Raw genomic sequence first — 17,679 nt, forward strand, 5'->3', positions numbered from 1 at the left:
ACACGTTACTCGTGTTCATGTTCCATTTGGTTGCCAAGACAAGGTAAAAACTGGAAAGGGTAAGGCTCATAATAGTAAAGGTGTAAACGAACGTAAATTCAACAAATGAATATGTTTGGTTTCTGTTCATTCATTAAATTTAACAAATGATCACAAATTATATTTTAATATTCGTTAATTAAACGAACAAATCACAAATAAAATAAAATTTCTTTATATTAGGTTCATTTATATCTATACTTACAAGCAGGGCCGAGAAAAGGAAGAAAAAAAAGAAAGAATATAAATCATTCATTCTATGAAATGAAAGAATCTGAATTTGTTTACAAAGAACAACAAGAGAACCAAGATAAAGGTCACCCTAGATTGGCAAGAACTGGTTATACCCAGATGAACAACAAAAAATAGGTATGACTTTGGAGGTATATGACAGAAACTATTAGTAATAAATAATACATACACTATTCTGCAGTTAAACTTGATCTATATATTGCAACGATCATATCCAGAGAACCATGACGAGTTTTCTGCAAGTTTAGATGACTCACCATCCTCACCATTATAGAATGGCTCAAATACTTCTTGCCATTGCTCATTACTGGCATCATGGATCTCACCTGCATCATACTTGGCAATATCAAAATTAGCACAAGCAGGCCGTATTGCTTCTTTAGGTAGACGTGATTCTGCAAGCAGGTCATTAAGAGTGCTAATCTCATGTTCGTGTTTTCGCTTTAATTTATCAATCTGTTTGTGAGCCTTCTCAGTTTCTTGTTCTGCTTCAATTGCTCGCTTCTGCAATTATTTTAAAAGAGAAGGAAATGAGAACTGTCTAAAAGCTTCAACTGCCATTGAAGATCACATTCACTCTCCAAAGGGCTATTCTATAGATTCCAAGCTCATGAAAGCAAAAATTATAATCTAGCTTTGCGTAAGACCAGCAAATGTGAAATGCAAAACTGAGGGAACTATTTAATCAGATGCCTAAAAAGCAGTAATATGTTGATCCAACAACCTAGAATTTTGCAGCAAACAATATCAAGCACATAGGATCATTTACCGCAGAAGGAAGCATTATATTTTAAGACTTTTGGCCATCTAAACTACAAACTCTTGCAAAGGATTTTTTATGAGAATGGAAAAGTACAAGATATTGAGGAAGATTACTAGTCTAACAGCATTATGTTAATTATACTTTCTCTGATATGGAAATTCCTGGGTCTAAGTTTAGCATCCTGGCTTCAGCAAAGAAGAAAAATCAATATTATGACTCAGAAAGACAAATTATTAAGTTGCAAGTTCATTGACATGCTCAAAAATAAGATTTACATGCATTACCTATAGATGTAATAGAGTAATTGGAATGTTTAAGTCCTATGCTTTTAGTGCTTTCACCGTATGATATGTGTACATAAAATTTCCACTTAACTTTTCATTGTGACACTTTAATTTGTTTACCTTTCTGATAAAAGAACCGACCTGTAACCACATTAGAACTCAAGAAGCTTTAAGAATAAATTCTCTGAGCATTATATATGGAGTAAAAATGTAAGATATAAATCCATCTCAACTTTAAAAGCAAAGTGCCTGACATATTCTTTTGCATTCTAAACTTGAGGTTAAAGATCTAATTTGAAATTCACATTGAAAAGTTAATTGCGACTTCATGACTGGTGCTTTGTGACAAAAAAAATGGTTGAAGTGCCTTTGCATAGGCAAATACTAGTAGTAGTATATGTTTGTAATAGTTGACTATCAGGGTTTACAACAGAATTCTATTTATCACAAGGCAATGTATAGAGAACATTTATAAATGCATACATATATAATATGTGTGTGTGTGTGTGTGTGTGTGTGTGTCTGTGTCTGTGTGACAGTACTAAGAGTGCTTATTTGGAAGATGAAAGAAAACAAAGAATTTTCATTTAGAAACTAATTTATACACTCCCTCCATCCACTCTTCTTGTCACTTTTGAGTTCTGATATTGCCCCATAAAAATTTTACTTCTAAAATCAATAAATTGAACACAACAATGTTAACTACTTTACTCTTCCACCATAAGCATTTAAAAGTAATATGACAGACTGAACGACAATCTAACATCTAAAATTCGAATCCAGTAGCTACCCCAACTAAGCTACCAGTTTTGGCTTCGAGCTGAAAATGAAAACTTAATTTGTAGCAACAATCTTAATATCAAGCAGTGAAGTTAAAGTGCATGAAACCATATCAATAAGTTCACTTACTTGTGCAGCAGCCACAGCTTCCTCAGCTTCTTTTAGCCGTACAAGCAATTCGCCTGCAGCCTGGACTGCTTCAGCAGTATCCCTCAATTGAGCCTGGAGTCCTTTATTCTCATCCCTAAGATATCGCCTCTCCTTTTCCCTTTGCACTTTCAATGCTGAAATTTCAGCAGCAAGGGCATTTATGAACTTAGATTCAGCACCCCTTACCCCTACCCTAGCAGCTGCCTTTTTAACATCATCTATTCCCTCTCGAATCTGCCTATGCCTTGCAAGCAATTGAATATGTTTTTCCTCAAGATCAGCATACTGCTCAAGCATTCTTGCATGTCCCTCCATAGCCATCTGCATTGCTTCCTTTAATTCTTCCGCACATTTCTTCTCTATATCTAGTTCCTGCTTCCTTTTTTCAGCCAGTGACCTGCTAGCATCAAGTTCAGTCCTCAATTCCTCAGCAAGAGAAATCCATTTGCTTTCTGCCTCGGTCCACCGAATTTTCTCTTGTTCAAATTTCTCTTCAGCACTCTCCTCACTTGTCTCTGGTATTGCACTAAGAGGAGGCACATTGTGCTCACATGTATATGTCAACTGCAGTAGAGAATTTTGCCTTCGAGCTGATGTGGAAGAAGAATCTACATAATACTGTAACTGGTTTCTTAAATCCTGAATTTCTTCTAACAATACTTCCCTCTCACCCAAATCATGAAAATTTCGAAAGCGCTCCAACTCATCCTGAGCTCTATTCAACTCAATCTTCATTCTTAAAACCTCAGGATGATTCTCATATTTCTCCTTCAGAAGCTGTAGGCAATAGGTAAGAAATAGATGCATAAAAATGTTAAACTAAAAAACACTTAAAGATCAAACATACCTTGTGCTCATGTGTGATGGAAGCTAGCTCTTCTTCCATGAAGTCCTCAGTTGGTAATACACCATCCATAAGGCTCTCAAGGCGAAGAATTTTATCCTCCCTTGTCTGCCCTATAATGACATTGCATTCTCTCTCATGTTTGTACTGTTGCACCTGTAAAGAAAAGCCAATAAATATAACATAAACAATTCACAATGAAGATGGCCACAGTTAGCTGCAGGTAAAATCAGTAAGAAACCTACCAACCGGTTTAACTGCATTATCTCAGAAGCTTGCTTGGCACAGAACTCTTCAAGAGCCATTTCTCTCCTGAATGATCCAGCCAAAACCTTCTCCACTGCCTGTGCAATACAAAAGTAAAAAAAAAAAATGTCAATTCTTCAGAAGATAAAAATCTGAAAAGCCAGGACTTGAGACTTCTTACCTTCGGAACTCGCTTCTTGGTTTTCTCAGCAGACTCTGACTCATCAACAGGGACTAACTGTAAGTTTGAGTTTTCACTGTCCTCTTTGCCATTCGGGTCTGTTCTCTGTTTACAATTACTACATAGAAATACTATCGGCTCTTCTCCTTCAATCTCACAATCTTGAGGAAAAGTTTGGACTCCGACATCAACTTTATGAGCTGCAAGGATTGGCTCAGAATCCGCAGGTTTTAATGAAAAACGAAATGATGATCTCCTCAATGCTAAACTCCGATCAATAATCTCAAGACCACGATGGAGGCTAGCTTCCAAATGTTCAGTTGGTGTGAAAGATACAAGCATAGCCTCTGGGCCATCATCCTTAAGATCTTTCTGAGAAGCAGTGAGAATCGATGATGTCCTTAGACTCTTCCTACTCTGGTTGACTCTAGGTGAGACATTTGGTGTTGGGGATTTAAGAATCACAGAGAAATCCCCATTGGTTGTTTCAACAGTTAGATGGCCCATATTCTCTTTGACGCTTTCATGAGCACTAAAAATGTTTGGGGTGTTTGTAGCAGGTTCAACACAATCAACAATCATAATTTCAGGGGTTTTAGGCTTTTCAGATATTTTTTTCTCCATGATCAAATCAGTATCCTCAGCATCTTGTGCTTTGCCACTTTTGGATGCATTAGGCCCGGGATTACCAGCACATCCATCTTCAGAGTTGGTATTTCCTGAATCTGATTCAAGTATCTCTAGTTTGGTCACTTCATTTGAACAACGATACATATCTGCTGATTGGAGTCCTACTTGAGCACAAAGATTCTCAATAGCTCCCTCATCAATTTCCATCTCCTCATCACCATCTTCATCAACATGAGGTAATATCCTTGGATGATTGAGGCTAAATTTTAACAAATTCAAGCTCCTACGGGCATTCCATCCAGTTGAGTAACTTCCATTTGGATCAGTTTGGTTGTTCCCATTAGTTTTCATCCGATAGAGTTCATCCTGCATGGTTCGGTCCACATTTGTCAGATTCACACATTTGATCGCATAACTGATTGGGGGGAGGGGGGGACTGATTATGAGAATATACCTTCAGCTGTCGAATCACTTCACGCAGAAAATTTACATCATCCTGCATTACTTCATTAACAACGGCCTTGTTCTTGATTGCTTTTGCACGCTGAGCAAACCGTAATGTGCTGAATGTTTCACTCTTACAGCTGCATTATTGACTTATGTAAACTTTCCATACAAAAGGAGGGGGGGAGAAAATCTTAAATTAAGTGCAGTCATCTTATTACCTTTGTGCTGGAGAAATTGCACAGACCATTGCTAATTTTGCATTGCCACCAAGTGATTCCTGCAATAAAAATGTCAACTTGGAGTCTCTGTAGGGGATATGCCTTTGCTTTCCAGTTTGGGAAACTTCAGCAAGAATGTTTATTAAGTTCCTGAACTCCAAATATTAAGTAAAATTAGCAAAAGGCTAGCAATATGTGCCTCTTGACAAATCCTTGAAAACATGTTAATGTGACAAAGAAGCAAGAAAACATCGTAGAATTGAATCCTAATTGAGCAATTGTCTCCATATATTTTGCAATCACATAGCGTTTTTATATTCTGTAGCTTCGTTTTCTGTATCACCTTTTTTTTGAAACTACAATTTCCTAAATCACTTTTCTTTTTCAGCTAGGTAGACAATCACCTTTTAGACAAATGTGTTAAAAATAGTTTGGACATTTGCTCAATTACATTAGCTCATTTTTAATTGTATTTTAAAACTCCAAGCATCCCTCTTCCTCTCCATGTACTATATGATGCATACGGTTCCCCATATTCCAACCTGAATACTATAGAGAAATTCTGAATTGTCAGATTCAAGCAACGGGTTATAAGTATTTAACAAGAAAATGTGATAGTATATAGCACAACTCAAAAAACTGTAGAATCTTTGTGCAATGGCAATGTGTAATTGAAAACCAGCATCAGTCAAAGATGAAATGATATTTGGAGCTCAACAATGTTTTACCAACTATTGGAAATATAAAAGATTCTGAATTGACGATGCATCACACTGTCAAAGTTGGAAGATCTACCTTTAGTACAATAAAAGTAACAACTAGAAGTTGAATCTAGATTCTAGAGTTTTAAATAAAAGATGCACCTGAAATACGACATGCTTAGTAAAGAAAAGATAAAAAAAGCATACCCAAGCTGTGAGAGTGAACGATTAATATTCCCTGCCTCCTTTAAGCGCTCCCCTGCAGCACCAGTTAACTTTTGTCTCTCTGAGCCTGCTAGATCAACGAGATTTATTCGGCTTGTTTTAAAGCTACTTACTCCGTCGGCTACACTCTGTAACAATATAGAGTGCTTCAGAATCCCTCAAGCATAATTGAGAGAGAAAAACCCATAAAATAGGAGATATTTTCCAATTGTTTTGCAGATCATTAGATCCTCGTAACCGTATTATTTACAAAAAGTAACAAATAAATAAAGACATGGTATTTAAGAAAATTCCTGTTTTCAGAGCTGCACAAATTAGTCATTCGATGTCATGATTGTTTTGACCAACTTGTAATTGGAAAAGAAGTGTACTTGTTGAAACCTAAATATTAGAAACATAAATAAAGTACATGAAATTCAAAGCAGTATTACCTTACATCGAGATTCAACAACACAAGTAAAAACACTATGTGAACGAGAACTTTCAGCATTGATACTAGTCGCACCTGTCCTTCTATTTGATAATCCCTGCATCATTTATAGAGGAGTTTGTAAGTATAATCCCTTAAAATTATTCTATTCAAACTTAACAGTCAAGTTTGAAAATCCACTTTCATCGTACTGGAATAAATGGATCAAGCTAATAAGAAATCATACATAAAAGTGTTCCACTTCTATCAAGAAAAAGTTGAACATAAGTATTCTAAACATAAAAATTGAAGTCTTTCTTCATGAGTCTATAAAGCAGGAAACCAATAAGCAGTCAAAGCATTGGCAAAATTTAGAAAAAAAAACAAAGAAACAAACCTTTAGCAAAAGCTGAGTCATGTCCTTCATGGTACTTACATACTCTTCTGTCAAATTCTCAACATAGATGCCAGATTTTACATCTTCTCTTATCTGAATGAAAATCATAAAACAGTATAAGAAAAGCAAATTTTTTTGTCCAAAAAGAAAAGGGTAATTAAAAAGTTAAATATAAGTATCCATTCTACCTGCAGGTTTCTTTGATTTGGATCCAATAAATCCGTGATTTGCTCATTATAGATCTGCAAAAAAGAAATTGGAAAGCTAGTAATAAGGAATAAGAACAATACAAAACTAAACAGTCCAATCATATCAAAACTAAGAATCACAATAAGTCATTTAACTCTACCTCAAGAAAAGAACAGCGACATTGATACTTGAGCTGTTTATCAGCATGCTTAATTTGCTCCTATAAAATAAAAGGTCAAAGCACACACTGTTGTAAAAGATCCATTCGTGATATAAACATTGAGCAAATTCATTGATGAACATAAATTGAAAACTTTTACCTCATTTATACGATCAAAGAGTCGCTCAAACACACGGGGAGTTAAGCCTTGTTGATCACTTGATAAATTTTCTTCCAACAAGGCGTTGGCTGGACCCCAAATTGTATAAGTCTTTCCACTTCCGGTCTAATGAAATAATTTTATTCAGACCCACAAATTCAAGTTTCAAAGCAATACAAAAGTAATTCAAACATAAAAATGAGTACCTGGCCATAAGCAAACACGGAGCTGTTAAACCCAGCAAGACAATTTTCAACCAGAGGTGCTCCTACGAGCTGGAAGATATCTAGCTGCAGTTAAGAAACAAAAACAAATTTAGGGCATTTCAGAAATAATTGAACTTATGGGAATTAATAAAATGAGCTTATCATTGCCTGAGTTGCATCCGTGTTGGCGACTGAGTCAAACGTAAAGGTCTGCCCGTTGATACTCAAAGAATCAGTCGTAATTTTCTGAACAATCATGTCCCCTTCTTCCTCTTCTTTAATTGGTGGCCGCATCCGTACAACCACCTTAAAATTTAAAAAAAAAAAACAGATTTTGAAGTTTTTAAACATTTAAACCTAATTAAAAAAAAAAGGAAGAGAAAATACCTTGACACCAGAATCGGAAATTCCCGAGACGGCGTTGTCGAGGAGGGTTTCCGTACAAAGTTTGCGCTTGAGAGGGTTGGAGGAGGGCGGGCGAGGTGGCAACGGACTCTTGATCTTGGCCATCACGGTAGCGGTTGCGGAGGCGGGGGAAGGTTGGGAGTTGGGATCTGGAGGAGGTGCGTTTTCTTTGGAGGATTTTTGGTGTTTCCGTTTGGATTTAGAAGGGGTGGGGTTTGGGGAAGAAGGGATATCCATTGGCTCTCTCAAGATCGTGTTTCTTGGTACCATGAAATGCTTCATATTGTTGTTTGGTTGAGACAGAAAGGAAAAGAGACAGGAAAAAGGGAGAAAAAGGGGGGAGATTAGGGCAAAGAAGCGAGAGAAATGGAGAGAAAGAAAGAAAGAAAGAAAAAGAAAGTAGAGTGGAAGTGAGAAAAATGTAGCCGTTAGAGGGAAAAAGATAGTTTGAATTTGGCATTTTTAATTATTTCACTTGTCTGTTACTTTTTTTATTTATTTTAGGCGATACATTTAAAATTTTGATAAAAATTATATACAAATTCAATAAAAATAAAAAAAATATACTCCGACAATAATTTTTATATATTTGATATATTTAATATAAAATAAACACCATGAAAATCAAAATACAAAGAAAAACAGTAGATTTGAAATCATGTTGGATCTGGGGCGTTTTTTAAGGAATAAACCTAGGTGAACCCATTGATGGGCCCACTTCTTTAAAAGACACAGTTTACTGACAGCCCATATTTTATTGGGCCCTTTTGTATTTTTTAAGCCGATTAGTCACTTTGCTGTTAAGAAATTTGAGATTCGACTATCGTATTTAAGGTTGACAATGGTTTGAGCGGGATAAGTTTTTGTTTATTTCGAATTCAATCAAATTTTATAATCATAAAATTTAAATTTAATTTAATTTAAAATTTTTTTATTTTTTTAATATTTGAATTTGATTCGATTTGATATTATATAAATCGTATTCGATCCAACTTGATTTAAAATTAATAAAATATTATTTTTTAAAATATAAAATATATAATTATATATAAATAAAAAATTAAAAAATAATTTTTAATATAATATCGAGTCAGATCAGATCGAATTTACCTAAAATCTGAATTCAACCTAATTTCGATTTTTTCTTAATAATATCTCACCTGATTCGAAATTTAATTTTTTTTTTTAAAAAAATCGACTCTATAATATCGGATCAAATCCGAATCCGTCGGGCTCGAGTTAGACTGCCAACTTTAATTATACTTGTATTCCTTTCAATTAAGTCATCACATTTTGTGCGTGATGCTAAGCCCAACTCATCGACTGGGTCATGGTAGCATGGGCCACCACAGTCCATCAATCCACTACCCCTTTGATAGAGCAATCGTACGGTGGAGCTGCATTGATTATAAAAATATATATTTCGTCCATTGTGAATGAAATTCTAAAATTTCACAAATAATTTTTTAATTCAATTTATGAAATAAAGGTTGAAATTAATAGACACATCTCAACGTAGGATTAATAAGAATAATGAGGTGGGACTCATGGGAACATAACAATGAAAATGCTGGCTGATGAATATAATGAGACCAAGCAGCGACAAATTGGTGCTGTCTGGTTATCCTGCCAATGATTGGTGATGCATTGGAACAACCTTAACCTTTATTCAATGGCGAAGGCATAATAATAATAATAATAATAATACCATTAAAACAACAGGAGCCACTCATGTTTCCATGATGGTCACCTCAACCTGAATTTTTTTTAGTATCGTTATTTGCACTCCAAATTTTTTTAATACATTATAAAATTTTAACTTTTAATAAAATTATTGATATATTCATTAATCAATTTTTTTTTATCTTAAATATCTCACTTCATAAATCTATTTTTATGAACTTTTAAAGGTTTTCAAAAATAAATATTCAAAAATTAGTAAAAATTTCTTTCCAACATCAATTTCAAATTTTTTTTTTAAATTTTCAGAAATTTATTTTTTGAAGTTTTCAATGTAGCCAAATATTTTAATATGAAATCTTGAGAAATTAAACAAAGAATTAAATGAAAAAATAAAAAAAAAACCAAATGATTTGCTTTTGATTTTAGATTTTTTTAATGTTAAATTGGTAAAATTTTCTTTAAACTTGGCTTGATTAGAATTTAAAATTCTTTAGATTTTCGGTTGAAAAAAGAGAAAAGAAGATATATGAGAAAATAAAATGTTTGGATTTTTAGTAAATTTGTGTTTTTGATTTGAGGTGTGTTTAAGTAAAATATTGAGTATTAATAGTAACAGAAGAAAGGAAGACTCTTTCTCTTTGCCTATGGATTTATGATGGCATTTGCAAATTTCCTATGGCCCCTATTACAGGACTTGGTGAGTGTTGCAAGAGCTTCAAGAATGAATGTTATGGCTGCGTCTTTGATTTCATGCTTAAGTACTTCTTGAACCGGTTATGACGTGAATTGGATGCACATGCTTTAACTCTTCGGAGTTTGATCCCAAAAAAATACATAAATCCATTGTCGAGCCAAATGTCAAACAGAAGAAGAAGAAGAAGAAGAAGAAAGAAGTTATAAAATAGTGATACAAAGCAGATTGACATACGAGAATCAGTAGTCAATGCCAGCAAGAAGAGTTGGAGACTGGAAAAGGGCACTTCTCCATCTATGGATACAGGTGTCCTCCAATGCCATTGTCACCCAACAAATCCCCAAACGCAAATGCAACAATGCCCCAGACGATCCCCCGTTCATTCATTTCATGCTTTTCTTTTTCCAAAAAACCAGCAGGAAAGGAAGTACGTAACAAAAAACCATTTAGTCAGAATTCTGTCAAAAAAAAAAAAAAACCGTTCAAGCTACGCGGCACGACGTCGATGCTCTCCCTTAATTTGCGTGACGAAACACTCCCCATTCATTCTCCACCATTCCTCTCATTCTTCAGTTTCTCTATATATAACCCAAAAACCACCCTAAACCTTTCACAATCATAATCTCATTATCACAACAGAAGCATCAAAGAAAATGGCGACAACTGACGTGATCAAAATTCTCTCTTTGTTGTTGGTGATAGCATTGTCATTCACGGTGGTTAATGGGTATGGAACGATGGTGGGAGGGAAGACAGAGATAAGCGACGTGAAGACGGACAATGAAGTGCAAGAGCTTGGGAGGTTTGCGGTGGAAGAGTTTAACAGGAGTCAGGGGCGTTTCAGTAGTGATGGAGGAGTGGAGTTGGTTTTTTCTCAGGTTGTGGAGGCTCAGAAACGGGTGGTTTCTGGGGTCAAGTACTATCTCAAGATTGAGGCCACACTGAACGGGCAAACCAAGACATTTGATTCGGTGGTTGTGGTGAAACCTTCGGATGAATCCAAGGAGATGCTTAACTTTACTCCTTCTACTTAGTAAGATTATGTGCCCTTTCGTTGTACTGAATCTCTAATGATGTAATGTGGTCATTCCCTGGTTTGTTTTGTGTTTTTATGGCATTTCTGTTTTTTATTTTTAAGTTTGCGGGCGGGGAATCTTTGTCTTGTAATTTTCATGTATTATGGGTCTTTGAACACGTAATCTTAATCAATAAAGGAATAAATAATGCTAATTAAAATAATGTATTTACCCAGGGCTTTGAATCTGGGAAAGAATCCATAAGCTTTCAATTCTCTCCTTCCAAAGTGTTAATGATCATTCGAGGAAGAGCTGGGGAAAGAATCCATCCTAGGTCTGATATATGCCACCATCACAGTTAACCACATAGGCCGTGAGCTAAGCCCATCTGGATTTGACATGAATGCTACCTAATCCATGTAGCATTTTTTACCTCACTCGGTCAATCGTACATTTCAACCCTTCAGCAAATAGCAGTGAAGAGATCACAAATCGCAGCTGTCAATGCCAGTATTTCTTGGCATATTCAAATATCTGAGAGTCGATTAGAATAATCGGTATGCATCATAATGAAATTTCAATATGCAAAAATTGCAATCTGGCATAAAATAAGATGAGGGTTCATCAGACTTAGAATGAAAAGATAAGGAACTTGGAATGAAAAGACAAGGTAGAACCATGGATGGTTGGCTTGACTGACATGAATCCGTTAAGTGGATGTCTCTCTTATCTTATTTGTCTAGATTCGAATCCGTTGAGAGTTAAGTTCTAATCCATTGAGAGGATGTAAAAAGGTAATTTCTCATGAATTTGATAAGTCTTACATGGATAAACCGGCTTGGAATAATCAAAAAGAGTACATACTGAGCAAAGCCAAGAAAGCCTTGCTGCTTATTAATAATAATAATAATAAGTCGAGGTAGAAGACAAGTAGCATAACACATTCTTATATTAATATCCTTGTTAGGAGTTTAACATAAATTAGGTATCTTAATCAGTGAAAAATGAGTATCCACAACAAATAACTTTCTAGATGAACAATATCAAGCCCTAACATCAGGAGAATCTATCTAGCCTATCATTATATCAACTTAAGCAAATGCTCTTTGCATTTACCTACAAAGCCGTCTTTAGCTGCATTGAGGCCTATGAATCAAAAGGAAATTCTTGATCATTCTCTGTTACCTTAAAAGGTTGCGGTTGCTGACCTGAGCAGTACAGATTCCACATCTTAAAATATGCCCGTTCAAGGTCCCTCACCTGAATTTAGGAATTACATGTCAAACCTTGTTAGCACTGATGAATTAAAGTGTTACATGCTAAGCAGCAATACACATCTAAAGTTTGTTGAGGCATGCTTTACTCAGATGGCATGAAATATAGAAATAATATCTCTACAGCAAAATAAATACTCACCCAGCGTGCTGTGTCAAAAAGAGGGCAAGTCATACGGGCTGCTTTGAGTTTATCGGAAAGATCTTGGAGCTTTGGACGATTTAGAGCAAGTGAGACAGCCTTGTCTTCGTATTCTTTCAAACTTTGAATATTTTGGCAAAATTTGAAATAGAAAAGGAACCATCATCAGCAAGAAAAAGAGGCAATAGCATCAAATGCTTCTTAACTCAATCAAGCATATGGATTACAGAATTTTATTTGGTCCTCTACAAACCCACTGCTTTATGTTTATTTTTATCAGCAACCCATTACATTTAATGAACACAGAATGCCAGAGTGCTAAGGTTTATTGTAACGGTTAACCATGTTGAATGCAAGCCTGACAAGAAGAAATTATCAGGCAGGCAGGCAAACCATACTCGCGTCAGCTTTTATCAATATAACAAGACAAATTCTTTTTAATTTTACAGCTATCAGCCACAACTTGTCATTATTGTTATTATTATTATTATTATTATTTAGAAGTGTGCTGGCTATGAACAAAAAGTAAGAAACCCTCCACTAACTTCCACAAAGAAATCTAGGGAGATAAATAAATAAAACAAGTAAAACCTATTTAATTCACCCTATTGTTCTTAAGAAAAATGCTCCTTTCTCCTTAATTAGATAATGAGTCAAATACCTGCTGACAATCATCTCCTCCCCAGCACCAGTAGCCAGACACAATGAACCAGCAACTCTAGTCGCCATCTTTTCAAGAGGAAGGGTCACCATTGGAAGACCAGCCCATAGAACATCAGTGCCTGTTGTGTGCGCATTGCATGATGGTCTACTCAAAAGCAAACAACAAGCATCACTATAATGAAATTTAAACCATAAATTTTACCGTGCCTAACCAAATCCAAATTCAAGAGGAAATCTAGATCTACTGATCTCTTAAGTTCAGAGGAAACTGAAAGAGGTTCTGGTATATATTAAAATATTACGTATCAAGGAAGAGATCCGCCAAGGCACTGCGTCTTATATGTTCAGTTTTCATGGCAACATCTGTAAAAATAATCTGATCTGACAGCACAACCTGCTGAGTTGCATCTGAATCACACCAAAACCAGTTATTTAATGCTACAACCAAAAATCATTCAAGGCACACTTGACAGTTCAGAAGATGTAAGTAGACAATCTACAGACTATAGATACTGGGATACCAGAACACCTAAATGTGCGAAGTCTCATCTCGCCTGCAGCTGGGAATCTAAGAAGCCAAAGAGCACTATTTGGAACACGCATAAGAATATTGCACCTGAGTTTGACTGCAAGAAGACTTGAGTATGATAAAACAAATAAGCAGTACAACAGGATAAAATTTCACATACATTTACCATGTAGTGAAAATGTCAGGATCCATCTTGTACAGCTGATTGAAACATGCAAAGATAAATTTGTCTTCTGGTAGTCCATAATCAGATCTCTTCAGTAGACAGTTTGGATCCAAGACATCAAGATTTTTCTAGTGATAATTACAATGCAAAGAAGAGAACTTAGGGAACCCAGACAAAAACATGATATTAAAGAACATCACAGAGACAAGGAACCACTTCTAACCTGCTTATAATCATTTACAAAGTAACAATGAGGAAGATGGACAAGCTTCACGGAGTAGATGTGAGAAAAGCGTAGAGGTGAAACAAACTGCAAACATGAAGAGCAAATGATGCACAAAAAACAGAATAGGATAAACTTGAAGTATAATCCAAAGAATGACCTACGGTTCTCTAACCTCATCAGTGACCAAATAGTGTATATATGATGCACCAGTAGTCCCTGGAAATCCCATGTAAGAAATTTGAATAGAAGCAGGTTGCATTGCAAATATCTCATTCCTTGCCCCCTGCAATATCAGATTCGATACAATTAAACAAAGAAAAATATATAATAAAAACAATAAATTCCTAATAAGATTATAATAGAATTGACAAGAAGCATTTAGAAGTCAGAAAGGCATTCATCTGGTTTCCACCCCATGAAGCGGAACCAAATGAGAGCAGACAAAAATAAAAATTATATTTCTTTTCCACATTTTTCATGAGTTCCAATTGAATTACAAAATAGCAAAAGTTGATACCTTGGTATAACCATTAAGATTGACAAGAATTTGTATTTTATCCTCATTTATCATCTTTGCAATCATGTCAGAAGACTTTGATGACACATCTATGAAGTGCTCCGCTTCTGACTGGATACGTAACCTCCATTCTGTCCCATCATTTGGGCTCAATGCATAGCAAAATACCTGTAAGCCACTTGTTCTAGCATGAATGACAAAAACATAGAAAAATTTTGAGAAGACAAATAAAATAATTAGGGTCATATGTGAGGACATCAATTTTCAAACCTCAACATTGTCTCCATTGTGCATGCCAAACACTGAGCCCATGAGATGAGATAGGGGATGGTTACCAAAATCACCACTCACATATCTAAAATGACATAGGGCCCATTTAAGGACCAGAGAGAAAGGGAGAAAAAGAGAGACGTAGAGAGGGAGAGAGAGAGAGAGAGATCTCAAAACATACCTCACCCTTAGGCGTACATTCCCACGCTCACCCTTCACAGGGAAGGGTGCAGGATAGTTGAAAGGAGGAAGGGAATAACGGGATGCAATAACAGAGCAGTGTGCTGCATATTTACGACTATGGAAAAACAGAAATAAATCAGAAATCAAATTTGCAAAGTTTATATTGTAATTACATCCAAAACATCACCCAACTTGCCTGATTTCTAGCGCAAGCATTGTATCAATTGGATAGGCAATTGCAATTAAAGGCTGCACGCTAGGAATAACTGACAACTGAAGGGTAAAAGAAAACTGTCAATGTTTATAGGCGAGAAATCAACTAGGAAGGGAATTCAAAGCACGACATCAAAACCAAAGAAAAAGGAATAGAGCTTATAGCAGATCAAGTATGAACCTTAATCTGTCTCCTGAGTATGCCTTCAACTTCAACAAATTTATTCTCCCGATCCTCCCAGTCACAAACACTCTGACCAAGGGAATATCATATTTATTAATTGCAAACAAACAAGAAGATCAGCAGAGTTAGCCAAGGCAGCTATATGATATAAATCTATGGTGAAAATATGAACTGTCCAACCCTAAGTCTATTTTGCATATATCCAGGAAACAGAAAAAAGTACGTATCTTTGTTTTCTTTTTGTCCTTTCACATTATCCAGGTACCATTTAATCAAATGCCAACAGACAAAAAAATAAAACAAAACAAAGATAGACAATAGGCATAAAGTACTTTGATCATGAACAAGGGATTATTTTGAATCTACCATTCCCAAGGAATTTTAAACAATTACTTAAAGGTTTGGAAAAGAAAAAGGTTGGGGGCAGAAGGAAATGTTCTTTAATCAACAAAACTTGTTGCTAAGCCTGTTCAACCTGACAATCTGTTGATTCCCAAACAAGGGTGAATAGGAACTCTTTCCAGTTTGTTAAAACAAGCACTTAAATTATCACTATCACCAATACATGAGATTATGTAGACCATTACCATCTGCAAAACTTGTCAACATTTTGTTAGCATATAATTTCTTTGATTTAGATGCTCAATAAAAAACAAGGAAAAGTTTTCTATCATCTTGAATTTAATACGACAAATTGAGACACATATTCTCATGCTCCCTTGGAAGAGGACTCATGATGAATGGTTAGTCATCAGGGAGATTCAAGGATCCTCGCTTGATGTCAAAGTTAAAACTTTCCTGGTACAAGAGGAAAGCAATAAGGCCCAAACCTAAGATCCCCACTTATGGCTCAAACTTGAATTAATCCTTCAGTCTGAAACACATATTCACATGCTCTCTAGGGACTCATGGTGAATGGTAAGCTTGCAGGGAGATGCATGGATCCTCACTTTGTTTCAACCTTTTTGGGTCAAAAGGAAAGAACATCAGCTCAAAACTATATCCCTACTTAATCGAAACATGAAAAGATTTTTTGATGAATAAATCAAATAAATTAGCTTTACCTACATTTCCGTGATAAATTTTTTTTTTTAAAGTAATTCGAACTCGATCGTACCTTAAAAGATAAAATATATATATATATATATATATTTTGTTGGTGCATGCATGTAATTACATTGATAGAAGAGTTATCACTTACCCTTTTTGCGTTTGTTTGTGCATGTAATTTATTTTTCTTTTCTTTTTTTTTTAAACTGGCTTCATTTGTGAATTATAAGATACTTATTCCAATCCTGTATATCTAATTGAATAATTATTAAATTATAAAATGATTACTAAAAGTCTTAACTTTTTTTTTTTTGCCAGTAAAAAAAAGTTGTAAGTATTCAATGATCTAGGGGAAGCATTTTCTTGATTTCCCAAAAATCAACCCAATGATTCAACTCCATTGAAGTCAACCTTCAAACTCCCAAGCATAAAAGAGAAGAATCAGAAGGGAAAGACGAGGAAAAAGTCAGATAAAAGAAGAAACCCGATCGATCTGTCACAAAAAGAGTATACTCAGCTGTTATCTTAACCTTGCCCATTTTACCGTTACACAGAATTCCTAAAAAAACAAAAAAGTCGGCAGAACAAGGGGACTAAAAACATTAAAAAAAACCAAAAACTAAAAAAAAAAGGAAAGAATGAAAGAGAAAATACGAAGGAAAGTTCCAGCAAGCCAAACCCATACCTTTCAACCAGCCTTGAACCAGTTTGACTAGACCAATAATAGAACCATTGTAAGCTGCCTGAATTGCCAATAAATCGAATCGGTCCATAGCTGAAATGTTGTTTCCTTTTCAAATTGAAGCCGATCCAATTGAATTGAACCAAGTTGCTTTGAACCGTTCCTAGACCAGCCAGTTCAGGTACGTTCTTTTTTTTATTTTTTGATTTTTTTCATTTTAATCTTTTTTATTTAAGCATGTTTAAAATTTCAAATGTCCAAATAAGTATTTATTACATTTTTAAAATACAAATAAGATTCAAATTTTTGTTAATTTTAACTTTCACTATTTTTTTAAATAAAAATGATAAAAATGAAGGAAAGAAAGTTTTTATCTGATGATGAGATTATATGGTAATCAAAGTAGTGATGCGTAAAAAATTTTTAGGTAAGAAGAATTTTTTTAAATATTACTAGTATATTGGAGTAGTTATAAAAAAATCTTCAATATAATAAAAGTTT

The 17,679-nt window shown here is 35.0% G+C and overlaps 1 protein-coding gene and 2 pseudogenes across 2 annotated transcripts; 1 reads left to right on the forward strand and 2 right to left on the reverse strand.

Annotated features, from left to right (window-relative positions):
* Window positions 1-275: 275 nt before the first annotated feature.
* LOC111288390 (kinesin-like protein KIN-12B) lies at window positions 276-8,111 on the reverse strand. Its single transcript, XM_022879270.2, has 16 exons — window positions 7,669-8,111; window positions 7,450-7,587; window positions 7,282-7,365; window positions 7,076-7,201; window positions 6,916-6,975; window positions 6,755-6,808; window positions 6,567-6,659; window positions 6,192-6,287; window positions 5,743-5,888; window positions 4,835-4,984; window positions 4,624-4,753; window positions 3,540-4,535; window positions 3,358-3,456; window positions 3,116-3,268; window positions 2,248-3,045; window positions 276-795 (listed from the first exon to the last, which is right to left on the reverse strand). The coding sequence occupies exons 1-16, from the start codon at window positions 7,966-7,968 to the stop codon at window positions 484-486; spliced, it is 3,735 nt and encodes a 1,244-aa protein (XP_022735005.1). The 5' UTR covers window positions 7,969-8,111; the 3' UTR covers window positions 276-483.
* A 2,478-nt stretch (window positions 8,112-10,589) lies between these two features.
* LOC111288392 (cysteine proteinase inhibitor B pseudogene) lies at window positions 10,590-11,339 on the forward strand (annotated as a pseudogene).
* A 668-nt stretch (window positions 11,340-12,007) lies between these two features.
* LOC111287749 (putative UDP-N-acetylglucosamine--peptide N-acetylglucosaminyltransferase SEC) lies at window positions 12,008-17,269 on the reverse strand (annotated as a pseudogene). Its single transcript, XR_016341309.1, has 15 exons — window positions 17,182-17,269; window positions 16,916-17,055; window positions 15,444-15,515; window positions 15,246-15,322; window positions 15,048-15,164; window positions 14,867-14,951; window positions 14,597-14,764; window positions 14,252-14,362; window positions 14,077-14,163; window positions 13,854-13,981; window positions 13,686-13,774; window positions 13,461-13,566; window positions 13,157-13,303; window positions 12,496-12,616; window positions 12,008-12,339 (listed from the first exon to the last, which is right to left on the reverse strand). The product of XR_016341309.1 is annotated as a putative UDP-N-acetylglucosamine--peptide N-acetylglucosaminyltransferase SEC (transcript).
* Between the last annotated feature and the right edge of the window lie 410 nt (window positions 17,270-17,679).

The sequence above is a fragment of the Durio zibethinus genome, chromosome 4 (assembly GCF_047325235.1).
Source record: "Durio zibethinus cultivar Kanyao isolate XHJ-2024 chromosome 4, ASM4732523v1, whole genome shotgun sequence".
NCBI lineage: Eukaryota > Viridiplantae > Streptophyta > Magnoliopsida > Malvales > Malvaceae > Durio > Durio zibethinus.